Genomic DNA, 27,213 nt, shown 5'->3' on the forward strand with positions numbered 1-27,213 from the left:
ACAGACAACGAACGGGGGGCGCGAAAACTAAAATCTGGGAGCACACCAAGTCTAAATGCGGGCAGCACTAAGCTGAACAACAAAGGCGACCACCAGACTGAGGTGAAATCAGAATTTGGAGAAGAAAATAAATCCAGGCTGAGAAATCAGCAAGCCAGATTAGAACGGGAAGGAAAACTAGAGAAATCAAAGAGGTCAGCACACGGCTGCTATTATCCGGGAAATAAATTTACAAAACTACCACAGGAATACGGGGTCTTCTGGAATCGTGGAGCGATAAACTCTTCGGAAAGATCAACCAACGAGGAGCGCCACCTACTCAGACCAGCAGAAAGTACAACAATGAAAACTCTAGAAAGCAGCGACGAGGAGGCGAACTCTGGAGAAAAAACCTTCTAAGAGGCACAGACGGCAAGCAGGTCTGGACGACAAACACCATTCAATACTCCAGCAACACAGAAACAACCAGCTCAGGCTTATATACCCAGGTGGGTAATCAGGGGAATTAGATTCAGCTGGTGGCTCCTGTGTGCCGCAGCGTGACTGACAGAGGGAGCAGCCAATCACCAACCAACAGGGGCGGGACTCGGAACGAGGCAGGGAGAGAGAGAGAAAGTAACACAGGGATGCTGGATCATGACATCCAACCCTCAAACCTGACAGAACCAAATTCAAAGTTCCTCGTGTGGGACGTGGCAGTCCTGCAGCAGAGGGTTCAACCCTAACAAGATCCTTCAAGTTTCGGCCATGCATCTGCGTTGGATCAGTTTGTGAAGCTTATCAGAAAACAAAAACAAAAACACACCTTATCTGAAGTGCCCCCATGAAACCAGTGGGATCTGGAATTTTTGTTAATGAGGTAGCAAAACACCTCCCTATCTTCTCTGTAATTGATGAAATACACCAAGCAGCAGCAAGCAGCCGTTCAACTTAGCTTGAACAGCATCTAAAATACACGAGCGGGACCTCTGACTCGTACCTCATAATCCAACTCATGTAATTCACACTCAGATTGTTTGTAAAATGGAAAACCTCGTAAATATCAGTTTTTGTGTCTTTCACCACCTCCAAGAAAACCACCACCACCAAGGTTAAATAACTAACCTAGCAGTGGAAAGGCCTCTGAAGTTCACCTGATAAATCATGCTAGTTTAATTTACTCACGCTGATTGGAGAGTTACATCCTGGTGGTGAATTTATAGAAATACGGCAAATCTGCCCATAAATGTCTGTTGTTGTTGTTGTTGTTGTTTATTTCTTCTTCTCCTGCCAACAACCAAACCATCAGTTAGCTACACAGGCTAATCAGTCGCTCTCTATAAACTCGCTTTGACTGCATCAGATCCTGCATGGGGGGTCCAGCAGAAACCACTAACTATGAAAAAAACTTCGAGTTGAGTGTTTTATTTTTCAGTTAACGCGACAGAAGTGCTAAAAACGTGATTAAAGGGCTAACGCTACTGAGGTGCAAAGAACATTCATGCTATAAGCTAGTTGTTTGCTAGCGCCATCATGGGCAAAAGTAAATGGAGTCACTCTTTAAGCACTTTTCACAAGTTTTGAAACTAAATTTCATATTTTAAGCTTCTATCCAAGACAAAAAGAGATAAAAGAGTAAAATGTGTGACAAAACACCATGAATAGAGGTTAAATAATTTATTTAGCAGCTTCTGTAACCATGAGTTTGTGAATTATGTCATGTTAGTTTTCTCCCTTTAACTCATTTTTATTTTTAAGTGATCCATCAAAGGTGTTGTATTAATAATATATATTACAAACTTAACCATCAAGCGACACCAATGTTAATTTTGAGGGCCACATAAATGAAATTGTTCTTTCTTGGTAAACGGCATCGACTGTCTGGCTGCTGACTGCGGTTTGTGCTAATGACCCGTTTGAACTTGTGTCAATGTTAATGCTACGGCAACAATCCAGGTCCAGATGAGACGCATGCAAACGCTCAGGTGAGGGTCCACTTCACTGCTCATCAACCCCTCTCCCATTAGCACCTTCAGACCTGCCTGTCGACGCAGCGCTGAGAGGAGGATCCTCTTCCTGAACCAGGGGAGGGAAGTCGGCACAAGTCTTCATCTAAGAATTTCCATTTTATACAACATTAAAAAATGTTGTTTGGATAGTTTAAATGATTATTGAATTAAATCATTTCTCTGCCTGCCAGGTGCTGACGAATGTTTACCTTTATGTCTGTGTTATTAGATTGTCGCTAAAACGTTCTTGAGTGTGTAAATGAAGCTCTGTAGTTGTCAGAGTTGTTGGTGTGAATATCGGCAGTCATTTATCAAAGTCCTGACTGCGCCCACGCAGCCAACAACAGAGAACCACCACCAGATTGTTCTCCTGAGTCACACCGGGAGATAAAGTTCCGAGCCAAACTCCAGCACTTTTTATTGCAGCGACCTCTGCAGCTGCAACGTTGCTTTTAGTTTTGGCTGCAGCTCCAGGAGAAACACGGAGACGCACAAAGAACCAGGTACGTATGAACGGGTCGGATTGAATTCTGGACGCCGCCAGGTTGAAATGTGAACCTGAACTGCAGAGCCAACGTGTGAACACCTTTGTGGTTCAGGGTGTTTCTTCATCTCGTGAGGTCTGTGGTTAAAACCAGCTTAGCGTCGGGTTCTGTGGCGTATGTCAACATTTTTCCAACTCTGTAGGAGTCAATGATGGAAGGCCACGGCAGCCTCAGTTCCCTCTGACGGGAGGGGACCTGCTGGGGTCGTCCATTGCAACCTCGGTTCCAATGACAGGTTTGTATGAGTTGGTGTTGTCTTTGTAAGCACTGGACCCAGTCGGACCCAGTCGGACCCAGTCGGACCCAGTCGGACCTCTGACATCAGTAAGACATGTTTACCCCAGAAAACTGCTGCTTGCTGGATGTGTGTGTGTTTTTTTTTTTAAATGGTAAAGGTATTTTAATGTGTAACCAGACAAATCCTTTCATGACATCATACGTCACCTAGTTCGCGTAGCTCTGGCGTTCGTGTGAGGGTTAGCGTTGGCCCACAAATGGACTGGTGAGTCTGTAGGTGTTAGCTTGTGTAAAGCTGAGCACGACTAGCAGCGGGGAGTCTGTGCAGGTCTGGTGGGGAAAGAAGGTGTCGGGAGCTTTGAGGAGGTTTTATTCGTGGTTCGCCGTCGTCTCTCCCTCTCTCTCCTTTTGTCTCTTCTTTTCAGATGATGGGCGGGGGACCCGGAGCTTCTACCTCTCTGGGGAAGCTCACTCACCCTCATTTACATTTGTGATTTCAGTCACAGATAGGCCTCCTCGAACTGCACAAGGACACCAACAGCTGCTGCTCCTCCTGCGTCCCTCCTTACAGGTTGGCCCAAATGATGCAGAGTCACATTTTGGAATATTAAAGCACCGTTGTCATGCTAAGAGGGTTGTTCTGTCATCAGATTCTGAGTAATGCATGCACATATCCAACATCAGGTCCCTGCATGACAAAGTTCCCAAACCCCAAACAAAGCAAACCTCCGGCAGAGCACCGGGGTGAACTCACTGATGATTTCTGCCTGGTTTTGTCAGTTGAACAACCTCAGCTGTCCTGCTGAACTAGTTTGAGGCGGGTGTGAGTCTCCCCGTCACCCGGTGGGAAAAGCAAGAGCTTTTGGGGAAGAAGTTGCGTCACAAAATATGAAATCTAGGCAAGACCTCAATGAATTAAAAGTAGCTGTAAAACTGCTGACATCATTTATTCAAGAATCTGCGAACCAACTGGCAGGGACTTTCGGTGACAAAAAAAGAGCGCGTTCATGTTGGTGAAGATATTTTGATGCGTAACAAGAGAAAATGTCTCCCATGCTACAGTTCAGGTCACTTGGGTGCTTTTCTCAGAAATTAATGATTTGGATTTCAACTTCATCGAAGTGAAGGTCAGGTGTAAATATTCATGCCCCAAAAAACAGCACCTCCCTGGGTGGAAGAGCACACCGACCGCAGCCTCCTATGTTGTGTTAAATAACAGCCAAATTAATCAAATCATTGAAACCGCGCTGATAAACTGACTTGTCTTATTATCTGTTTCTTAAAATGCTGAATCTGTTTATTACAAATGTATACGTAATCATATACTCAGTGCTTTGTATGGAATATCTGTTTATGTGGAGTCTTTACTGTCTTTCTTCCTCCTGTAGAGTTTCACGCAACTGCGCTTTCACGTCTAGAGACACACTAGAAATATGGCCGCCACAACAGTTAAACTAATAAACTGGTTCATAAATGCAGTCGAACAAAACCCTTTTAACGCCAGATGAGTAAAAAGTATGTACCCCCCCCCCCAAAAAAAATTGTATCAGAAAAAGCAGAAGTGGTGGATTTAAAAAAACAAAATAAAAAAGTATGCTGCAATTTCTTTAGGAAGAAAAGACATTCCCTTGAATGCAAACCAGAGGAACCTAACAAACGTGCTAGATCCTTTTGGTTGACACAGAATTAGTGATTTCTGTATTTTCAGGAGAGACAGAGAGGTGTGTGTGTGTGTGTGTGTGTGTGTGTGTGTGTGTGTGTGTGTGTGTGTGTGTGTGTGTGTGTTTTGTAATAATGTGTTCCATTTCATCAGCAAAAACATGGCATGTCTGAGTCACATTGTGTGGGAGGTGTGTGCGCTTGGAAGCCATTGCTGGCACGCAGTTGAGTGTGCAATCCACCAACATTTTGCAAATATTTATCTATCATAACTACTCGAGTTTGTATTTTTTTTCTTTTAAATTAACAGTGTGATGTAACCCCCCCCACCCCCCTTTTCTTTCTTGTGTGAATCAGCAGGGCCTCAGTTTAGGTAAATTCAAACTTCTTTTGAAGTTACAGTCTTGCAAGGAGAGCCATTTTGTAACCGGTGGGAGAAATTTGTCAAAACATGTCCACTTTTCCTTCTTATTTCTTTTTCTCCAAGTCTCAAAGTGTGTTCCACACATGTAAACGTTCATATGTTTCCTAACTTGACATGAGTTGTTGTTGTTGTTGTTTTTTTTTAGGTCCACTTTTAGTGCCGTTTTCACGGGTTTACGTGCATCAGAGGTTGAGAACAAAAGGTGTCAGAGAAAAAGATACAATTTTAAAGGATTGTGTCACATCCTCCTTCCTCTCCTCCATCCGGTGAGAGGACAACAGCGGCTGGACGTTACGCGCTCTGATTGGTCAGCTGGCTGTAACGGCGACGCTGATTGGCTGAAAGATTGCCGCTCCAGCGCTGCTATTTTGAACATAAATACGAGCAGCCCCAGTTGCCTTTTCTCAGAAACCAGGGGCTGTCAGAGGGGGAGGACGCGGAGCTGCAGCTCTCTGACACACAACAACTATGCGGCTTTAGCGACTCGACAAGACTAAACCGACGTTTGTCTCCACGCGGAACCACCGAGTCATTTGCAGACGGCGTTTTTGGTCGTATGTTTGGACATGTTTTCCTAACATTCGAAGCTAGCTGAGTGGTTAGCTCCCGAGTTAGCTGCCTCGGACCGCCTCTGCTAATTGCCACTCTCCGACAAACAAAACCCTCAAGCTTAGCAAAAACTTCTCAAGGGTTTAACCACATTGGACACCAAATAATGGAGTCGGGTAATGTTTTTGGAAGCACCAGCCCCGTCAACACCGCGCTGAGAAGCAGGCCCGAGGACATCCCCGGGCTTTCCCCGTTCTCTCTGCCGGACCTGAACATTAAGACGCCGCACTGCAGGAATCTGTTCTCCCCCGGACCCTCGACTGTTTTATCTCCTGTCACCAATTTGGCCCTGGACATGAACAATTTAATAGGACTCGGAAGGTATGACAAGTCAGCGTGTCTACAGAAAACAATTTATAATAAACTGTTGTATTTGCAGGGCGTAGACGAAGTCAGTGTGCAGGGTTCTGGTTTAATGCTCTCATGACTGATCACCATGGTTGTTCTGTCCGCCCCACACAGCCAGTGTGATACACCGAAGAGGAGAAAGCATGTGTCCCTTGAGAAGGCTCCCTCCTTTGCCTCTGACGTATCGTCCGATGCTGGTGAGTCCTCACAAACCCTTTTGTCCAGGCTAACCGGTGCCCCAGGCCTCATGTACATCAATATGGCACCTCGATTTACAGTCAGTCCTGGTCATGAGATTACGAGATTACCAGTATAATCAATGGCTAATCTGGTCATTCGCAAGGCAAAATTCCAACATTACCGGTTTTCTTTTCTCTCTCATGTGACGGTGTATTTGTACTGTGGACTGAAGTTATTAATCCAAAAAAGATGTCCAAGACAACCTCTCTGACTGCAAAAGCACACGAGTTTCTGTTCCAAACAATTAAGGCTGCAGCTAATAATGATTTTCAATTAACCTGATGGTTATGTGCTCAATTGGCTTAGTTATATTTGTCTAGTCCAGTTAATGTAAGGACAATTATATATAAAAAAAAGCTCATTAGAGCCCAAATGATCATTTTCAGTTTTGGCGCACGTGACAAGAATCCACTTGAACGAGTTCTGATTTCCTGCCTTAAATGACCCAAAAAAAATCTGCAAATCTTTTTTTATGTGAGTTAGAAACTGGAATGAGCAAATGTTTGACCAGTTCACAGGTCAGTGTCTGTGGAATTTAACGGTGTCTGACCATTCAGCTGGCGTCAGCTTCTCCACCTGTGGCTCATACTGATCTGTGATAAACGCCTCCTCTTCCAGGCCTCGGCATGGATCTCCCGAGCCCCCTGGATTCCGACGAAATGGACGACACGTAAGTTGCGCCGTCTTCCTCCTCCTTGTGTCAGTTGTAATCAGCCAGCCAGTTTTCTCCCGCTGCTCGCCCATCCACCCCCACCGCCTAAGCAGGGTGTCTCTTCGGGAGGATTATGAGTTCTACTGTTGGCTTTCAAATGAAAGCTTCACCCATTTTTTTTCTTAAACCCAGATTAGCTGTGACAAGGCTTGTAAGTTAACTTTCTTTGTGTATCCCTCTTTAAAGACAGTGGTCTGGTTCATGGGACAGCGTCTCATTCATCCATATGCTGGTTTTAATAGAAAGTAGTCCTCGCCTCTTGAACCGACGCCCATGGATACTAGTCGGTATCATTCTCCAGGTTTCACGTGCTAAAAACCTGAATGGTGTCCAAGATTAAAGTTAAAAACAGCCTTGTTATCTTAACCAATATGCTAGCTTAGTCCTCAGCCGCCTAATCTTGGGTGGCCCCCCACGACCCTCAGATGGGTGAGCGCACATCTGCTGCCGGCTGATGTGAGAGTTCCTCTACAGCAGCATTTGGTCACCAAAGCCTCATTCACCTCCTTTACAGCTGTTGAGTTGGTGGGACGTCTCCAGGCTGGGGGAGGACGTGCCCCCGCGCTCGGGTTTAATGATAGCCCACCCCCTCTGGTTTTTGGCACACTCTTTCTATGCACTGTTATTTCAATGGGAAAAGGAGGGCTGGAGTTTTTTCTGTGTCTGCGCTATTGAAATGAGGGCACCCCCAGAGTACAGCCGCCCTCCCTTTCTGTGGTCCGCATTGAATGGGACACGCTCCCCCCTCAACAAACAAAGAGTCCTTGCAGAAAAGGGGTTGGCGGCATCGGCTCGAGCAGGCATATGGTAGATTAGCTGATCTTTGGACCCCCCCCCCCCCCCACGCCGTATACTAGGTTCTCCACTTGCTTAGCATACAGGTGGGCATTACTCCAACCCGAAGACCACCTCTTGCCTCTCTGCATTCAGCCGACTTCCTCCTGTCCCAACCGTTCCTCTTGCTTTCTCAATAGAGCTCCAGATTCTTTGTCGCGCGTGAATGGTGTTTCAAGCTGCTCTGAAGGCGCCTGGGCACTTTCCAACTAATTATTAAAGACATGTTTATTTGTGTGTTTATTCCAACTTTCTCTCTCTTTTCAGCTTTGAAAAAGCCATTCAGCAGTCAAGCAAAGTTGTCAACGAGTGAGTAGCTTTCCAGTTGATAACCTGAAATCAATAACCACAGTTTATTGCCCCTCATTTCAATGCTGTTGCTCCCCTGGGAGTGTTTTTACACTCAATTGAAAGCAGATGTCAGTTTTCATGTTTGTATTGGTCATAATTCCTTTCTCTTCTGTCTGCCAACTACAGGAAGATGCCAATTCGCAGAATCAACTCATTGCCAGTAAGCAGATTAGTTCTATATGCTTGGCTCGACGTTCAGGGCTGAGCGATTGTTGGAATGTGTCCTGGTGTAGTTGTAATTCAGCTGTCAGGCCTCCAGAACACTTAAATCTGCCTCCTAAATGTTTGTCCTGAAAAGTTCAAAACAAGAGAAGGGACAGCAATTTCTGTATTTTGTTGTTGTGTTTTTGACCATTAGAAGTGTTAGGAAATTGGGATGAATTCAGAAATGTTGACATTAAATTTCAGACCATCTCTCAGTATCGTGCTCCTGAGGGAAAGCCTGTTTGCACTTTGCTGATTGTCTCTCTCGTCCGTGTCCTTGTAGCTCCACCTCCAGTGTTTTAGCCCGTCACTGAAGGGGCAGGAAACGCATCGCTATGGAATATTTGGTCAACAGCCCTCCCAGATGACCTCCCCGTCCTCCACATCTCCAGGCGACAACAAGGAGAACATGCCGGAGGTCGGTGCAGCTGCCTGAGCCTTCAGTGGAAGGCACCGATGAGAAATTGTCTTCGTTTGTGTCGCCGCAGGAGCTCCTTGAGCTTTTACTGATACCTGACGTGTTGCCATGGCAACAGTCCATCTTTATTCTTTATCACTGTGTTTATAGCCCCACAGGCATCAGTTTTATTGCAATAGCGTGAGATAAACCACAATACAGAACAAATTGTTCTAAGGTTTTTATGTTATTTTTTGTGTTTTCCCCAGACACAGAAGAAGTAAACAAAGTAACCAGTTGGGTGGTTGATTTCCTCCTGAAAAGTGATGATTTATTTTTTTTTTTACAGGAGGGTTTTGAATTCAAGAAACCAACCAAGCCAGTGTCTCGGAGTCGTGTGCGCTCTTTCAACTGTGGTCAGTCTAAGGACGCGTCTGCCCGCCGGCCCAGCTCGGCACCAGCCCTCATGGTATGTGACCTTCTGAAGAACCAGTTTTTCCTGGTTGACAGAACATCCCTCCCTCGTTACTCTCGCACGTGCACTAATTACGTTCAGCATAGTCCATAGATTCAAAATGACATGTTTGCTGAAAGAATTTACTCACCCAGCAAGAGCACCTCGTTCGTCTTATCCTTGGATGTTCTTGATGCTCTGCAATTTCATGAATGAGAGAGATGGATGTTGGTAAGCTGGCGTGTTCCCACGTTTTGTCATGATAGGGTGACTTCCTGGCAGGGAGACGTTGGATTGTAGTAGGATGCAGTAACAGTAGGAGTACAATATGTGGAGAGCTGTGAGCCAACACTAATGAGGGCAAATGGGCCACTGAGTACTTGGCAGTGTTTCGATTACTATCGAGATGTATTCTGATTTATTTGAATTTCCTCACCTTCAGTATCCATTTTTGCACACAAGTTTCATTTGAAGTGCGAGAAGACACCGACCCTCCTCCTCTCATCCCCCTTGTACAGCTTTCCTCGCCTCCTCCGATGCAGCAGCTGGACTTGTATGACTCCAGCCCCATGTTCCTAAGACGCTCCTCGCTCACCTCCTCTCTGAACGACAACGAGGAAGACGACGGCTTCCTGGACATACTGGATGACAACATGGAGGTGAGGTCAATCTTCACCCTTGGGTTCCTGACCAGGAGGAGCCTCAAAGGTTTGAAATGGTTGGACATCATTCTGAACTCATGCCTGACGACCTCGCGTCCCTTTCAGAACACCTCTGCCATGCCGATGGGGATGGCCATCTTGCTCACGGCTCCGTTGGTGTCTGACACTGTGGGGGAAGATTCAGTAAGTTCCTCTGAAACATTGCTCACACGTCATGTGTCCCTGCACAACCGTACCAGAAATCACTCAAATTCTAAGTGTTGGGTATGCTGAGTTAAAGCTAAAAAAGTGACTGAGTTCTCCTGCACCATCAGCCCGTGATCCGCTGCCGGCCGCGGAGCCTGTTCCGTTCCCCCTCCATGCCCAGTCCCGTGTCCCGCCTTTCCATGAAGCGTCCTGACTGCCCCAGAGATGAAAACACGCCTGTCAGGGTGAAAAGACGACGCAGTGTGGCCGGAACACAGGTCACCACCGTGGAACAAGATCCCGAATCCCCGAGGGTGGTGAGTCCTCACTGACATGTTGTCATGGCGATGGCTGGCGTGGGGGCCGAGGGCCTGTACGTGATGCAGACAAGATTCTAGTTAACTTGATAGATTGTCGAGGAAGTAACCACGCATTCTGATGAGATGAACTGACTTCAGAGGGGCTGATGTGTGGATGCCAACTCTTTCCTCCGCTCCAGGTGTTGAACTGATACAATCAGCTGCTGGATGTAAAAAAAGCTCAAGGACGTGTGTTTCTGTCACCAGGACTGTTGCACCTTAATGTCGAGCCAGTAAATGTATTTTCTCAAAGATGATAAAACTCCTTGGTGGCAAACAAACCTGACGGGGTTCTAGGTTACAGCCGCTGTTCCACACGTTGGACTCCTCTAAGGATGCAGACACTGGTCGCTTTGGTGTCCATCATGTATGTCGTAAAGTCACATGTTACCTCCCTGCTGGAGCGTCTGACTGTACTGAGTTGTTTCCCTCCTCCAGAGCTGCTCACTGCTCCAGAGGTCCAAGTCCTTTTGTCAGACGGACATTGAGAAGCTGCTGGACAGTGCTGATGGTTCTACCGAGCTAATAGGAGATTTCACTAAAGTAAGGAGGTGCACCGCTGACTGCTACAGTGGAAACTGTGAAAGTAAAAACAATTCTGATCCAGTCCATTGGTTCTTTCTAGCCTTTCGTACTGCCAACAGTGGAGGGCAAACATCAAGACCTCAAGTACATCGCCTCAGACGTGGTGAGTAGGGAGGCTGCAGTGGCTCGCGTGCAGTGTCGTTCTACCACTGCTTAGCGTGTTCTTCCCATGTGTAACGTTCCCGTGTCCTCATCAGATGGTGGCAGCTCTGACGGACCAGTTCAACCATCTAGTGGAGCGAGTCATTGTCATCGACTGTCGCTACCCCTACGAGTTCGAAGGCGGACACATCAAGGTGAGGGAGCCATTTACAGCACATGCACACATCACATCACACACGCCAGAACGTTACCATGTGACCGGAGATGTCACTGAGGTCTCCACTGACAGGAGATGTTTAACAGAGGAGCACGTTTGTAACCGTGGTCGTTTGTCATCTCAGGGCGCCCTCAACCTGCACCAGGAGGATCAGGTGCAGGGTTTCCTCCTCAAGACCCCGATCATCCCATCCTGCCCTGACAAACGAATCGTCATCATCTTCCACTGCGAGTTCTCGTCGGAACGCGGTCCCAGAATGTGCCGCTTTGTCCGGGAGCAAGACCGCGCCATGAATGAGTATCCCAAACTCCACTACCCCGAGCTCTACATCCTGAAGGGTGGATACAAAGAGTTCTACCTCCGGTTCCAGGTTAGTGTTCTCTTCCGCCTCTGTTTACTCGGTGAATGATTCCAGCCATCCCTTTTTCAACACTGGCGGCGGCAGCGACCGAACAGGGACTGAAAGATCCTGGGATGGTTTTGTGCATCATTATTCTGCCGCCTTCAGAGCGCTTCAGTGGAGGATCTTTGTGTGGATCCGCATCGAGCAAAGAATTTCTGTAGAACATGGATGTCACCGCAGAACCTCTGACGTTAAACTGCCACCTTGATGCAGTCGGTCTTTAACCAAAACTGTCGTGATGCGATTGGAAAATGGCAGTCGGCTGTCACAAAACAATAAATCCCACACCCCTCCTTGTGATTCGGCCTGTTCTGATTGGCGCTGTTGCAGCTACAGCCGTAATCGGAGCCACAAGCTTGCTAGCAGCTGCCTGCGTGCTGAAATGACCACATTTGACTACAACTTTGACCCTAAAGAACCGTGGGGGTTTTTTGGTGCCACGCAGGCTCGTCGGGTGACGTGATGCCAATGGGCTGCTGGTCTGTTCAGGGTCCTGAGCTGGTGGACACATCAGGCTCTGGACTCCCAGGTTGGGACCACGTCCTGTGGTTCTGAAGTCTTCAGTTTTGAATGAGCCTGCAACTGGAGACGGGTCTTTGCAGTAATGGTTGAGTTGTACTTTAAGCTCCTCCCATTCTCTTCCTGCAGTCTCAATGTGAGCCCAAGTCCTATCGGACCATGCTGGACGAGGACTTCAAGGAGGACCTGAGGAAGTGCCGTCTGAAGAGTCGCACCTGGGCCGGGGAGCGCAGCAAGAGAGACATGTACAGCCGTCTGAAGAAGCTGTGAGCGCCCCCCCTGCCTCGGAAACACACTGCCTCCCCCAGAGACTCGGCCCGCCAACAGGGACGGACCATTCAGGACTTGACCTGCACCAGGGGTTTTTTAGAGAGCCCATGATTCATTAAACTATAGCAAAGTTGTATATTTATTCAAATTTAAAGAGGGAGAGACGTGACACGACGAAGCCCCTGACCGCCCCAGATTTGATCGCGCTGATCTGAAGCAATGCGGTCGTTTTAAAACCACTTGGACCTTCTGACTGTCGCCAGGAATCACTGCCAGTGTCCAAGCACGCTGCCAAGTTTCTCACTGGATTGTTCTTTTTATATTTTTTTTTTTTAAATTTTGTGTCCCTTCTTATTTAAGCACTTAATTTAAAAACCTTGAAGTGGTGAGGTGCTTTTGCAGACTTTTTTTTTTTTTAAGGAATTGAGTTGACCCCCACGTAGACGTGATTTGTTTCAAGCTCCCGCACCCCCAAATACGCAGCGCCAGCGGAGGCTCTCGTGAAAGTGTGGGATTCATCTTTTCTCTTCCTGACCAGTTGCAATACTTGTTGTTCGTTTTTTGTTTTCCTGGATCAGAAGAAACCAAAGCAAGCGACCTACCTGTTAACTTCGCAGTGAGATTTTAGTTCTGATGCTGCAGGTCAGCAAGTAGGAGGAGTTTTGACTTGAGAAAAGAAGTGTTTGAATCCCGTGATCAGACGCGATGTGTCTTCCCCTCTGATGAGCAAATATGTGTTTTTATGAGTGGAGAGGGGTGTTTGAACTTTGGTGCAGGCTCGAGGGGCCGGGGCTGCTCAAATAAAGACCCAATGTGCGTGTAAATGTCTGGTGGTTTTGTTGTTGTAAACCGAAGTCATTGTGCCATCCACAAACTCAGCGCGTGGAGGCCTCGTCCAGGGTCGCAGCTCAGGATGAACCAGACCAGATCTTTGGTCCAGCAGCAGAAAGACGCAGCGCTTGAGCTTGCAGAACATAAACACTCAACTCAATATTCAAATCTTGATCTATTACAATTACTTTCTGATCACCAAACGACTCGAGCCACAGCAGGTATAGTGTGTGTGTGTGTGTGAGAAGCAACAACAGGCTGCATCGACTCGTGGCGGCTGAGGGTCACCAGAGGAAAGTACCTGACTTCAGAATCTCAAACCTTAACTCTCCCCAACATCAGCAAACCGCGCTCACCGGCCGTGTTGTGCTCTCTTCTTGTCGTCTGGTGCTGCTGATCGTTACTACGGCAACGCGGCTTCTTAATAGAACTCGGTCTTTATCTGCAGTGGCTGAATCCAACGGCATCAGAGGCCAAATACTGCGGATCAGCCAGAAGTTGACTAGATTTGTACCCTGGAAAGTAAATCTTCCCTTGATGTAGAGCTTTTTATCTGACTGCCCAAACATGGGGGGGGGGGGTGAAGGCTGCTAAAGATCAGCGCGTGAAATCAAAGTGTGAAACTTGAGTTTATAAGACTCAGGGTCAAAGTCACAAATACCTCGAGAGAAGTCGGAGGAAGCCTCAGCGTTTCTCATCTATGACTCACGTTTCCCTCTGGTGAGGCAGGCAGCTGAAGAACAACAGGAAGTGGCTGAGGTGAAGGGCGCTCCACCAGACCCGCGGGCCAATGACTGTCAGGCCCGCCACTTTGAAATAAAAGAAGCTAAATAAAAACCAGTCCTCTTCTTTTTCTGCAGGGGGATGTGAAACCGTCTCAGCCTGCAGAATCGGCCCAGTAGAGGGAAGTCCGCCTCTTCCTGGCACCGCCGAGGTGCTCAGACCTCGTTCAAGCTGGTTTGTCAGTTTGCTGTCAGTGCTGACAGGTTAGAGCAAACGTGAGTGCCTGAGGTGACGCCCAGGCTGGAGGTTTGAACTCTCGTCAGCCTGCGGGTGTCAAACAGGACGGGTGGGGTGAGGGAAGGGTGGCGCCGTCTTGGAGGTAAATGAGCCCGGCGTTGTTGACGCCACGAGAGGCGGAGGAGGTTGATCATATCAGCAATCCTTGTTTAAATGTTGTGGTCAGGGCCAGCGTGGATCATTCCCATGCCCCCACCCCCCACCCCTCCACCCACTCTCCGCAGCACCTAGAGACCGGCGTGAGAGAGTCCACAGAACTCAGACAGAGACAAAGTGCGTCATCGCCAATCAGCGTTTCTTTATTTAGCCAAAGTCACAAATCACAATTTGCCTGGCAGGTCTGACTGGATAGAAGCGACTTCCACCCAGACGCCATGACAGCGCCGCAGAGCTGAACCTGCGCCATTGCGCCGCCGCCGTCGTTCACAGACAACTGAACTGCCGAAGCAGCGTGCGACTTTATAGATATCTCACAACGGAATTGCAACTCCCCAGCGACTGTGTTTTAACGTTTCACACGGTCGTCCTCGGAGGCGTCGCTCCCTCTGCCGGCGTGTCAGAGGCGCTGCGATCGGGTGCAACAGTGGGATGATGTTCCCCCTGTGGGAGGAGCCGGAGTTGAGCACAAAGTACTGACAAGCACAAGAGAAGCTGTGTCTACATTCAGCAACACAAACTTTCTACAGTTCTAAAGTACATTTTCCTGGTAGATTTCTGTTGAAGCGGCTGCTGCGTCCCAGATGTGTCCAGCTGTAAAACCAGGACGCATGCAGGAGCTCATCTACACTTGAAAGGCGACTCTTGGAGGGGAGGGGGCCTGCCGCTGCCTCATCTCCATGTGTGCCTGCTGGAAAGGTGAGAGGCTCCTCCAGTGTCAGCTGCTGGCGGGGGAACCGCTCTGCTCAGAAAGGCGCCCGCTTCACGTGAATGGTTCCGCCCCTGGCGAGTAGATGTAAAGATCACGACACAGAATCAGTCCCTCTCCCCCCTCAGCTGATCCGTGCCGCCCTGGAAGCAACTTCTCCAGGGTTGAGGGAAGTTTTTAGTGAATTTACAAAAGACAACTGACAGTCATGAAACGGTTTGGCGGTAATTCTGCCCTCAGGGCTCAGCTGGTGGATGCCGTCCCAGACCCACACAGCTGCTGGGAAACTGGCTGATTCCAGTCTTGGTAAGGTGCCAGAGGGGCGGGAGTGCAGAGCCTCCGCTCTGTCCCGTGGTCACGTGTTTACAGCACGTGGCTCAGATTTTTTTCCCCTCTGCTGCAACAGAAATGTTAACCTCCTGTCAGGACATGTCAGGCTGGCTGCCAGGAGCCCCGCCCCCCTCCACCCTCCACACAGAGAGGAATGTGTATGCAGCACACGTGCTCCGCTGGCGGAGGCCACTCCCAAGGTCGGCTGAGGAGGGAGAATTTGAACAGAACAGGGACACGTTTGTTTGCAGGGAGACGTGTTCCCGCCGAAGAGAATGCATGTGCTGCACTATCTGGTCGGGAGGGGCAGAACCCTCCGGCACATTTCCAAGCCTGGAATCACCAAGACCCAGGAACCCCCCCCCCACCCCCACCCCCACCCGGGCTTCCATGTCTGTTTTTAAAATCACGTCACTACTTTACTCGTCATCTTAATGTTTTGAATGCATTTTACACACTTTCAAATTTGTCGAGAGCCTCTAAAATACCAGCAGTGGTGTGTACACACACACACGCACGCACGCACACGCACACACACACACACAGTCCAAAATTACTTATTTATTGATCGTATTTTTTATCTGTACAGGAAATTAATGCTGTTTTAGTATTTATTTCATCCTCTTTTGTGATTTATGGCACTCATCAGTCCGACCTGCTCCCGTTACCTGGTACTTCACGCCGGCCCTCAGGGGCCCAGGCAGGTCCGGTTTGCTCTGAAGGGCCAGTTGGCAGGTTCACCAAGCTGCCTGGCAACCTTGGATGTAGATTTGGATTCTAATAGAAATGAAAGGCTTTATGGCGGCCTGGTGGAGCAGGGGTCCTCACCGTGGCCCCCCAGCAAGAAGGTTGTGGGTGGAGCCCCGGCTGGAGCACGGGGTCTTTCTGGGTGAGTCTCCATGTTCTCCCTGTTCCTGCTGGGTTCTCTCTGGTACTCCAGCTTCCTCCACAGTCCAAAGACATCAAGAGGGACCAGGTTAATCCAGACTCTAAATTGACCGTAGGCGTGGCTGGGAGAGCCAATGGTTGTCTGTCTCTATGTGTTGGCCCTGCCATGGACTGGTGACCTGTGCCGCCCTGCTGGTGGTATGAGGTTGAGACTGCAGTCAGAAAACAGATTGGAGCCTAAATCCTGCAAAAGAACCATTACGAGGTGGATTCGTTCAGGAACTGTTTTCTTCTTTTATTACATTCAAGGAGTTCTACTTCCTGAGGGTTTTTTTGTGTCTTTTATTTCTTATTCAAACAAAACGGGTCGGAGGACAAACTTCATCTTCAATTGTTTTTTCTTTGTTTCGTTTGCATCTGGTTCCTGTGAGTGTTGCTGGCGGGACGTAGCGACTGAAGGAAAAATACGGGGCACAGGACGGTTTGGAACGACAAAAACTGTTGAACCACAAGCAAAAGTTTGTAATTTGCAAGCGAAAAAAAAACTTTGGTGCAATCAAACAGTTCTACTAGCATTTTCAGTAAAGTTGAATGATTCAGAAAAGAACAGCGTGCAGTTTCACGTCAGTCATTCACTGGGAAGACAAAGATGAGTGCACCAATCAGCATCCTTGAATGTGATGACGCCACTCCGCGCCAAACAAGAGCCCGGCGAGAGTCCAAACAAGAACGGCGGCCCTGAAGCGACAAAGTTCACGGACAGAAGGGACGTCGCCTTTCACAGTAAAACCCCACCGGGAGCCCACCAGCAGCGAGGCACGCTATTGCTAGCAAAGTCTGTCGTCTGCCAGTAAATCTGAACGCTAACTGACCCGGAAGTGAGGCAGCTTCTGACGGGGACGCTTGGTAGCTCGCTAGCATGCTGGCTACTGGCCCTGCCAGCTGGGCCGTACCTGCACCCAGGCCGGGGACGCTGGCTGAGAATGGGCTTCGGTGGATCTGGCTAGAGAAGCGCAGTCGTGTGTGTCTCCATCCACTCCTGTGTTGTGAGTTCGCTCAGATTAGCAGTCGAGGACGACGGAGCAACGTGATGGCGAGGTTGAGAGGAGCGAATAAACCAACGTGAGGGAAAGAAAACGTGCGTCTATTTGTGCTTCCATTCAGGCGTTTTTATGAGTACATCAAAAAAGCACCTAAACATGATGGCTGATGGAAGCCCAGCTGTTGACTACAGGAGCTGACTGGTTTGGGACGAGGCCTCAAACGGATGCAAGGGGAACTTGACCAGACTGGGAATGCAGTGAAGCAAAATGCAAAGCGCAGGTGAGGACACCCGACCTGCCGGCCGGTCTTTCCACTGATGACCAACACATCAAGTCGTTAGCGGTTGCTCTTGTGCTTCAGGCTCCCCTCCAGGAAGGTGTCCTCCAAAACCAGATGAAACCCTACCAGATGAAACAACTGGACCCTCAGGACGCGTCAGTCACAGCCGGCCTGGGAGCTTAGCGGGGCAGTGAGGGCGTGCCAACAGTGCCGGGAGGATGTCTCCTTTCTGCCCTCTCTCAGCTCCGTCACTGCCGCTGCCCCACAAAGCCAGAAGGAGAAGCGTGACCAGCAGCAGCTGCTGGCCAACAGCTGCCACCATTTGTCTGCGGAGAGCCGACACACTCAGACCTCAGCGCCGGTCCCCAGGACGCCACTGTCACGTCTGACCCACTAACCTGACGTCCGTCTGGCTCGGCTCTAACACGACTTTACTGGAACAACTCAATAAATACAACAAACTCCTCCTCTCCACGTAGTCACTGCTTGATGATGTGCTACATTAAATTAAATTAAATTAAGAATCAGAAAAGCATATGGTTCTATTGGGGAAATTTAAAATAAAAAACTAAAGACCCAGATATGGGTTGAGGAGGCGTTCACCTATGAACTTGATTTGTGACATCACGACCAGGATGGGACCAATCAGGGTCCAGTATAAAATTTCCCGGCAGGTGAAGTTGAAACTTGGAGCAATGAAGCTGAAATGATATATTTCTTAGTGGAGAAAAAGGAACTGCACTCACAGGTTTAACTGGAAACCATGGATGGACGGAATTTAAGGAGAGGTTTGTGTGGAACAAGAATAAAAATATCTTTTCTTTAGCTTCTGAATCCTTTTTAACACTGGTATGATCCTGTTTCCCTCCTTTACTTCAAATCCTGTCCTTGTTAAATACTTTAATCTTTCACCTTTCTTTGATATATTTCAATGTAATCAATCATCCATCCATTTTCTACACCACCTATCCTGTGAAGAGGGGGGCCACTCTCCCTCTACGCCACGCCGACCCTGTCCTCAGTCCCTGAAGAGTCAGAAGTCCTGCACACCGCTTCTGTCTTGGAGCGCCATCTGGTGGTGCCAACACCACAACGCAGCCGAAGCAGGCGGCGGTCACATGACCAACCCGGAAGCAGGCGAGAGGATCAACAGCCGTGGGAGCTCCGTCCTCTCTTGTCGACATGGTTCGCTGCTTCCTGATCCACACCGTCTGCCCGGTCCCCGCTCTCGGTCCCGGGGAGAGCAGGGTGCTGTACTCCCGCGTGTTTGGCCCAGATGAGAGCGTCCTGCCGGGCCAGCAGCGACAGCTCAGCCCGGAGGAGAGGCGACTTCTGTCAGCGGAGAAGCTCGCAGTGGTGGCGCGGTACGGCATCCACATTCCAGATTCCAGCCTCCAATAACTCCCGGTCACCGTGGTTCATTCTGCTCCTGGTGGAGAGATTATATTTAACACATTCCTTTGTTTTAAACTCTCGACTAAATGTTGTCTTGAAGACATTTTTCATCCTTCAAGGCTCAGGTGACGTTTATTCACATGTTTTTCTAATGTTTTACATGAAGTAAGCGTGTTGAGTTTGGTGAGATTTCGGAGTTTACACGTCTGGCTGAGCTGCAGCCGGCGAGAGGAACAATTCAGTCTAATCTCAGGCTGAATGTGAAGCCTAAAAGAATTCTGCGGTTATTTTTCTCTTCATGATGGTGAAGGTGCTGGAGTTGTAGGCCTGACAGATGTGATGACCAATCCCTGACATCCGGGCGCTGTACTCCTGTTATTAAGATTTGCATTCTGTAATATATATTTTAAAACATGTATTAATAACAGTCATATTAATAATAATTAATTAATAATGATTCATCAGATTTTTATTGTGCCAGATCAATAACCCTGTTTGGGGTTGAATCTTACCAATGTTGGTTTTTGTGGTTTCACTGGATGTGTGAATCAAGTTCTCAGTCAGTTTTTTTAATCTAAATTAGTTATTTGGTGTTGGTGTTGGTTCCTGTGGTGAACTTGTGTTTGTGTGTCTCTCTGCGCCTGTGACTGCTGTGTGTTTGTGCTCTTATTCTGTAATCACGGGTGTGTTTTTCCTGCTGCCAATTCTCTGTCCTCCTGTCCGTCCCAGGCAGGTCCGCAGTGCCGTCTCTCTGTGCCGGGAGGCTTCGGGGAGGCTGCTGGTGGAGGCGGTGCCAGGCGAGGAGGCGCTGGCCCTGCAGGAGGCCAATGGCGGGGTGGTGCGCCTGAGGGCTGGGGACCCTTTCTCCGAGGAGACGAGTGCTCTGTGGCTGGCTGTCCAGAGTTTGGCCTTCGTGATGGTTTGTGAGCCCCATGAGAACCTTCTGCTGGCCGAGGGAACCTTGAGGAACCTGAGCCGACACTGTTTGGAGCACCTGCACATGCTGGCGCCGGGCAGCGAGGTGAGACCCAGTTTCATTCGGAAGGCGTCTGAAGATTGTCACTGACCACGTTTGTCCTCCAGGTGCTGCTGAAGAGCAACCGCATCGACGTCCTGCTCAGCCGCCTGCTCCCTCACGGCCAGCTGCTCTTCCTTAACCACCGCTTTGCCCAGAGTCTGGAGAAGGAGGTCTCCGCCTACATGAGCAAATGAACCCGGTCAGGTGACTGCTAGCTGAGGATGCTAGCTGATGATGTTACCTGACGATGCTAGCACATGATGCTACCTGATGATACAAGCGCCTGATGCTAGCTGATGATGCTACCTGACGATGCTAGCACATGATGCTACCTGATGATACTAGCTCCTAATGCTAGCTGATGATGCTACCTGATGATACTAGCTCCTGATGCTACCTGATGATGCTACCTGATGATACTAGCGCCTGATGCTAGCTGATGATGCTACCTGACGATGCTAGCACATGATGCTACCTGATGATACTAGCTCCTAATGCTAGCTGATGATGCTACCTGATGATACTAGCTCCTGATGCTAGCTGATGATACTAGCTCCTGATGCTAGCTGATGATGCTACCTGATGATACTAGCTCCTGATGCTACCTGATTATACTAGCGCCTGATGCTAGCTGATGATGCTACCTGACGATGCTAGCACATGATGCTACCTGATGATACTAGCTCCTGATACTAGCTGATGATGCTACCTGATGATACTAGCTGATGATGCTACCTGATGATACTAGCTCCTGATGCTACCTGACGATGCCAGCACATGATGCTACCTGATGATACTAGCTCCTGATGCTAGCTGATGATGCTAGCCCTCTGGTCCTACTGACTCGTGCTTCAACATCTCCTTTTCAGATGAACTGCAGGCAGCTGCTGCTTCAGACTTTGTGAGGTGTGAACACTTGCTGGAAATATCATCCTCAGCCTCTCGCAGCTCGCTGTTGTGTGTGTGTGTGTGTGTGTGTGTGTGTGTGTGTGTGTGTGTGTGTGTGTGTTGGGGAGGGGGCTGGGACTTCAGTTAAATCCTGTTTGAAGGGTGGAAAGAGGAATGTGGCAGATTAAAGGAGTCAGTTAAAACCTGCTTATCAACATCAAAGTGGATTGTAAGATCAGAATCAATCTGCACGTTCTACACTCCTACGGTGGTTTGTCCCTGTGGGCCTGCCGTAGCGGTGTCAGCCGGGTCAACAGTCCATTCAGCTAATCACTGGTTTGGGTGTAAAAAAAGACACTGAGATCTGATGCTAATCGTTAGCTTAGCATTCAGCTGGGACCTCGTATCAGCGGCTACACTCACCGCTTGCCTCTGCGGGACGTTCCAATGTCCCCTCTGTGGTTGGGACACGAACACCAGCCAGATGTGGGCCTGCTGTTTGAAGCCCGAGGACAAACTGCCGTCTAGTGGTGAAACGTTTAATCGCAGCTGATAAAAACTGCTGGAGCGCAGGAGGCGGTCTGATCAGGTGAAGGAGTTGCAGCCACAGACCGGGTCCTCCGCACTGTGACTCGTCACCCTGCAGGACGCACAAACGCACGCCAGTTATAGTCCTGTTAACACATCGTAAACTCTCCAAAGGCCAGGAAGGTTGTTAAACACTGCCAGGTTTGTCTGTTTGCCTTGGTGTGAATAAACCCGTCATACATCAGGTTCTTCGTGGTTCACTGGAGTTTTTTAATGGTCACACAGCAACATGAGGTCATCTTTGTCTCAGTGAATTCAATTTATACCTCCAGTTGTCAGGCACTGAGATCTGCTGCTTTTGTCCTCCACCACAATGTGTTGTCGTATGCGCACAACACCTGACACTGAAAGGCTGCTGCATGTACAGGTTTGTATGTTTGCTCGTGGAAGAAAAGGTTTGATGGGTAGCATAAAAAAAATACAACAAATAGGTTTATATGTCAAGTCAGTGGTGCCGGTATTCAGACGCCGCAGGAGAGAACGCTGCCTCCTTTCATCCACATCCTACAGGTGAAGTATCTGTAAGCTGTAGAGGTACAAGTACATGTTCAGACAATCCTGAGTACCACGTGAACGATGCACCGGTCAGATGTGCAACGACTCACGCACACACACTAAAGGTTTTTTTGTACTCATTTTTTGTGAGAAAGTACATCTTCCGCTTGTTACCAGCTCCGGTTTTACTTCAGACAAGAAGATAAGACACAGCAACAACGATTTAGATGTTTGTTTCAGGCACTGTGAGAGTCCTACAGGCGCTGGTCTCCGTTGCTCAGGTGAGAACACCTCTGATAACTTCCCCACGTAGGAGTTGCATGGTAGCTGCGTGATTAGATTCCCTAAAACCACAATTTTACTTGATTGAACCTGTTTAATTTAAATGGCACGAGCCAAACCTGAGCCCAGTCTCAATATAAAGGTTTGACACGTCCAAAGTGTCTTTTTTTTTTTTTTTTTTTTTGTGGACAACATGAGGACTGAGCTCCTTTGACTTAAAAATGTGCCCACTAGGGGGCAGTATGTAGCCGGAGGAGGAGGAGAGCTGCAATCTGTGTTGCCGACAGTAAAAGAGACAAATAGCAACACCAAAACAAACATTCCTAATCATGTATGCGGCTGTTGATTTGCAACAGTTTAGAATGAGCCGGTAGACATCAAATAAACAGCGCAGATTGTTTTCATGCGAGTGTGCAACCAGTTTGTAATTACATCTAATTAGTGACGCGCAGGCACAGGAAGTTGATCTTTGCCTGCAAACAGCTGTTTGATTAAATGCATGAGTTAATGTCAAGTGGAGATTAAAATGACTGTATATGCTACTGTGTGTGTGTGTGTGTGTGTGTGTGTGTGCGAGATCTTCTCGTTTGAGTGCATTATCAATAATGATGACACGTTAGCATCATTAACGACGCGCTGGTGTGATGAGAGGAAATCAGAAGGTTGGGAAAGGTAACTGCACAAGAAAGTCACATGACCAGGGAACGCTGCCGCGCTGCATGTTTAAACACACGAACAGAGGCCACTTGCAGACCCGCGGTTCTGGAATAAATGGCTGAAGGTGCCGGAGAGGGTTCCCACTGAGTGCTCCAGAAGCCCAAGAATCAGCAAGTCTTCCTGCTCTCTGCCGGTGATTACGGCCAGATTAGCACCGGCTCGTTGGAGAAATCAGCTGCTTTAATGTGGAGCTGAAATGAAAATCTGAACACTCTCGGGCTTCAATAGCACTTACAGGGGGAATAAATTGAAGGCCATTAACTGAAGTACATAAAGTTCTCATAGCAAAAAATAATCTTGTACTATTCACCAACTTTGCAAATTGTTTTTAGGAGCCTCACACTACGAAAAAAAAAACCCAAACCTCCTCCTGATGGAGAGAGGGGTGGGTTTCTCGAGGGGACCCGAAGGTCTGAGTGCTGGAGGCAGCAGCGCCGCTGGACCCAAAGCACCATATGTGGAGTTGCTATGGTGGAGAGTTGGAGGCTGCTGACTCACCCAGTCAAGAGGGAGGGTCTCACCCAGCAGCTGCTGCGGGGGGGGGGGGGGCAGAGCGCTCACCTGCCCCCTGAACACTGCTCACGATCTGAACCAGCAACCCTCAGGCCTGTCAACCGACATCTAGAACAGTTCTACCTCAAGACCCACCTGCTCAAACTTGACGAGAACCAGGGCTCATTAACATGATCCTCATCTGTTCTGTTCTGTTTTTCGGAAATGTGTAAATGAACAACAGCCGTTCCTGCCACACAGCCCGCAGCCCTGGAGTAAAAAGAATAAAGCCACCAGATTCGCAGGCTAACTGTGTTAGCTTAGCCAGTAAGAACGGCTTTTACAGAACGACGAATACTCAAAGTCGCGGTGTGAACATAAAATCCCCATCATTTTTTTAGATGAGTGCTGCTCTTCACCAAAAAGAATGGAATTTATTTCTTAAAATTCGAAAGCGTTTTGCAGCCCAACAGGATGCTGTGTTGGCCCACTTTTGGACCACGACCCAGTGGTTGAGAAACACAGTTCTAGTACACGAGGGCAGCCGTGAGCGGCGGAGCGTCACCATGTAGACTTACTGAAGTGCTGTATGATTGTACTTCAGCGTCCATCACCGCCACACAGCAGCTGTCCGTCACTGACGTTGTCCAACATGAGCACCAATCATGTGGCCGGGGCAGGTGTACTGGGAGGACTGGTCAGTGGCTGTGCTGGCACCACAGGAGGAGCTGACATCATCAGGTGAGATGCGGCCTGGCCAGCAGGATGATGACGATGATGATGATGATGATGGCAGTGGACTGAGATGAAGTCAAACTCGCGCCTCCTGTCAAGGTGACCTCTGAGCACCAAAATCCTTCCAGTTTGTCTTCATGTTCCAGGACACGTTTGTGCCAAATGGGAAGAAATTCCCTGGCGGCGTTCCTGAGATACTGCATTAACAAGAACAGGACGGACGGACGGACAGCCAGGAACGCCATGCCCCGCCCCCTGCTGACCCGTAGAACCAGCGATAATTAACACTCCCGGTCGGAGGGACCAGTGTTTCGCAGGGTTTTTCATGCTTTGATACTTATAATGGAGTATTTCTACATTTCTGAACTAAATGATCCTGGTACACCTCCTGTTCTGAGTGAGTGCTCCGAGCCCCCCCCCCCCGCTGGCCTCACATCCCCCCGTCAGCCTGACCAGACCAAAGCTGACATTGTCACAGCCCATCTCAGTCACTCGCCCCATCTTTTCTTCTGCCTGTGTTTTGTTCTCTCCCTCCCACCAGCCTCTACAAAAGATCTTCTTATTGAATTTAGAGAGTGGCTATTGAATGTGCCGACTCCTGAGTTTAAAGATTTTCCTCTTAATATTTCTTCTGCTGCCTCATTAGACGTCTCCCTGACTATTGCCTGGTGAGAGCACAGTGGAGAAAATGGGCTCAGCTCCAGCCAGGGATACAATATGAATTTCAATGTGAGTTGACGACTTATTCACTTTAGCCTCTGTCAGAGCATGCGGCGTGAAATACCTAAACGCCACGGCTCCCATTCATATACATTAGGCATCATTTCGAATCCCTTTCATGCGAACATTCCTAGAATTTCAAATATTTCTCTCCAAGGAAGAAGCTAAGTGCAGTTTCCATTGGAGTGGAGGTTGAGGAACGCCCCGCTTAACGCCACTCACACGAGGTGTCACAACAGATCTGGGGGATCCCTAAATGTTAGCATTTTTCACCGAATATGAAGGAGGCGGATTTTATGTTTGAGGAGCAGGAAGGAGGCGTCCACATGCTGAACTCCAGTTTAAGGTCTGGCTGGAACTTTCCCTCGTTGGGTCTTTGCCATAATGCAGCAAGTTACACCTGGAAACACTTGACACTTCCGTACTCACAAACACACACACACACACACACACACACACACACACACACACACACACACACACACAAACAGAGAGAAGTGCCTTTCCCTGTCAGGCTCATCCGGTCTATCAGGCATCAGAAGGGAGACGTTTCCTCCCGGCTTCTCAAACTGTTGGATTTCCAATTTCAAGCCGTTTATTTCATGTTTTTCACAGCTCCTGAATAAAACCCCGCCTTCTCTCCATTTCAAACAATGTGCAGGAGGCGCTGCCATCTAAAGCTACAGCTTGTCTGCGTGAGACCATCACACCACTTCAAACAACTAAATTAATTAAAAATATAAGTCAATTATTCCTTAATTAAGCTCCCACTGCAGTGCAATTCCTGGTTCGCTGCGTTGCTCATTACCAATGAAAGGCAGCGCCGTCTGTGGGGAAACAGAACAAGAAGGAATTGCGCATCTTCCATTTCCTGCTTTCTTTTTGGCTCTCTTTTTGTTTTTCCTCCCCACAAATTGATCTGTTGATCGTAAATAAGCTAAGTGATAAAGTAGTCTAGACTGAAAAAGGCCACCTGCTCCTGATGCTCTGATAGCGACTCAGAGGGGATTATATGGCAAACAGGATGCCATCTGCCTCCGCACACAAGGCCTTCTTATTATTTCTCACCATTATGGAAATCACACTTAAACAAATAACTTTCAGAAACAATCTTCCTCCGACGCTGCTCTTCAATTAAAGATATAAAACCTTCTGCTACTTTAGCATACCAGCTTGTGATTGGTCATTATTTGCGGTTTCATCAGTAATTGAGAACACGTTAAAGCTTCACCTGCGATCATAATCTCAATCGTTCTGAGCAAATGTGATCGCGGCCCCGGCGGCTGTTAAGTTTTATATCACCCCCCCCCCCCCCAACCCCCACCTCCAGTAAATCTACATCCAAGGATGCCTGACTGGTTTATGTTTCACATTACAGAGAGGTTGTGTGTCACTGTATTTCACACCAGACGAGATGGTTTAATGGGCTGTCCTTGTTTATCACAACAAGTCTCCCTCGCGTCCTGGTCCTCCTCACCAGCAGCTTCATCAGCCGAAGCTACGCAGCAGGTGGAGGCCGTTGAAACCCTCAGACTTGAGGGTGCAACCGCGTGCACCTTTGTTTTGTTTTTTCAAAGAAGGATAATAAGTAATTAACCTTTTCCACTGACATTTTGCATATGGAGACCAGAAGATGGCGGCGGCCCGGTGGAGCAGTGGTCCTCCCTGTGGCCCCCCAGCAAGAAGGTTGTGGGTGGAGCCCCGGCTGGAGCACGGGGTCTTTCTGGGTGAGTCTCCATGTTCTCCCTGTTCCTGCTGGGTTCTCTCTGGTACTCCAGCTTCCTCCACAGTCCAAAGACATCAAGAGGGACCAGGTTAATCCAGACTCTAAATTGACCGTAGGCGTGGCTGGGAGAGCCAATGGTTGTCTGTCTCTATGTGTTGGCCCTGCCATGGACTGGTGACCTGTCCAGGGGGAAGGCTGCTGGGATAGGCTCCACCCCCACCACCCTCAACAGGAGGAGAGGGAGAACATGGAGGGATGGATGGATGGGGACCAGAAGATGGAGCAGGAACACGAAGGAGCTCATGATGCCCCCTGGTGTCCACTGAGGAAAATGCAAAGATATGAGTTGTTGGGGGCGGCATGGCTCCGAAGTAACAAAGCAACCTGAGGGCTGCTGGTTCGATGCTCACTTCCCCCAATGACGGTGTCCTTGAGCAAGACACTGAACCCCTAAATGCTCCTGATGAGCAGGTTGGAGTGTGACTGAGGGAACACTGCGCTTCGACTGCAGTCGACTATAGGAGGGAGAAAAAAAAGGGTCCATTTACAAAGTACACGTGTACTCCTGTACTACTGTATGTACTCCTGTATGTAC

General features: G+C 48.6%; 2 protein-coding genes and 1 long non-coding RNA gene across 7 annotated transcripts; 2 read left to right on the forward strand and 1 right to left on the reverse strand.

Moving 5' to 3' along the window:
* The first annotated feature begins 5,250 nt into the window (after positions 1-5,250).
* On the forward strand, positions 5,251-13,129 carry cdc25b (cell division cycle 25B). Its single transcript, XM_086183249.1, has 15 exons — positions 5,251-5,783; positions 5,925-6,007; positions 6,669-6,720; positions 7,864-7,905; positions 8,074-8,107; positions 8,435-8,569; positions 8,898-9,017; positions 9,521-9,661; positions 9,770-9,847; positions 9,979-10,167; positions 10,648-10,752; positions 10,835-10,897; positions 10,992-11,090; positions 11,238-11,483; positions 12,165-13,129. The coding sequence occupies exons 1-15, from the start codon at positions 5,569-5,571 to the stop codon at positions 12,303-12,305; spliced, it is 1,743 nt and encodes a 580-aa protein (XP_086039375.1). The 5' UTR covers positions 5,251-5,568; the 3' UTR covers positions 12,306-13,129.
* On the reverse strand, positions 8,819-9,814 carry LOC147246023 (uncharacterized). The gene is made up of 3 exons (XR_015109857.1): positions 9,439-9,814; positions 9,154-9,200; positions 8,819-9,047 (listed from the first exon to the last, which is right to left on the reverse strand). It is a non-coding gene; the product is annotated as an uncharacterized LOC147246023 (long non-coding RNA).
* A 3,509-nt stretch (positions 13,130-16,638) lies between the features above and the next one.
* Positions 16,639-21,625, forward strand: ap5s1 (adaptor related protein complex 5 subunit sigma 1). 5 transcript variants are annotated; one of them, XM_086183212.1, is made up of 6 exons: positions 16,639-17,562; positions 17,644-18,350; positions 18,541-18,926; positions 19,687-19,978; positions 20,041-20,179; positions 20,845-21,625. In XM_086183212.1, the coding sequence occupies exons 3-5, from the start codon at positions 18,745-18,747 to the stop codon at positions 20,167-20,169; spliced, it is 603 nt and encodes a 200-aa protein (XP_086039338.1). In that variant the 5' UTR covers positions 16,639-17,562; positions 17,644-18,350; positions 18,541-18,744; the 3' UTR covers positions 20,170-20,179; positions 20,845-21,625. The 5 variants fall into 5 exon arrangements, with proteins under 5 accessions (XP_086039338.1, XP_086039339.1, XP_086039340.1 ...); XM_086183213.1 differs by having other exon boundaries at positions 16,641-17,562; positions 20,041-20,174; XM_086183214.1 differs by having other exon boundaries at positions 16,641-17,562; positions 17,624-18,350; positions 20,041-21,625.
* The last annotated feature ends 5,588 nt before the right edge of the window (positions 21,626-27,213 follow it).

Source organism: Aulostomus chinensis, chromosome 17 (assembly GCF_037954235.1).
Source record: "Aulostomus chinensis isolate RoL2024-O1b breed Wild chromosome 17, RoL_Achi_v1.0, whole genome shotgun sequence".
Lineage (NCBI taxonomy): Eukaryota > Metazoa > Chordata > Actinopteri > Syngnathiformes > Aulostomidae > Aulostomus > Aulostomus chinensis.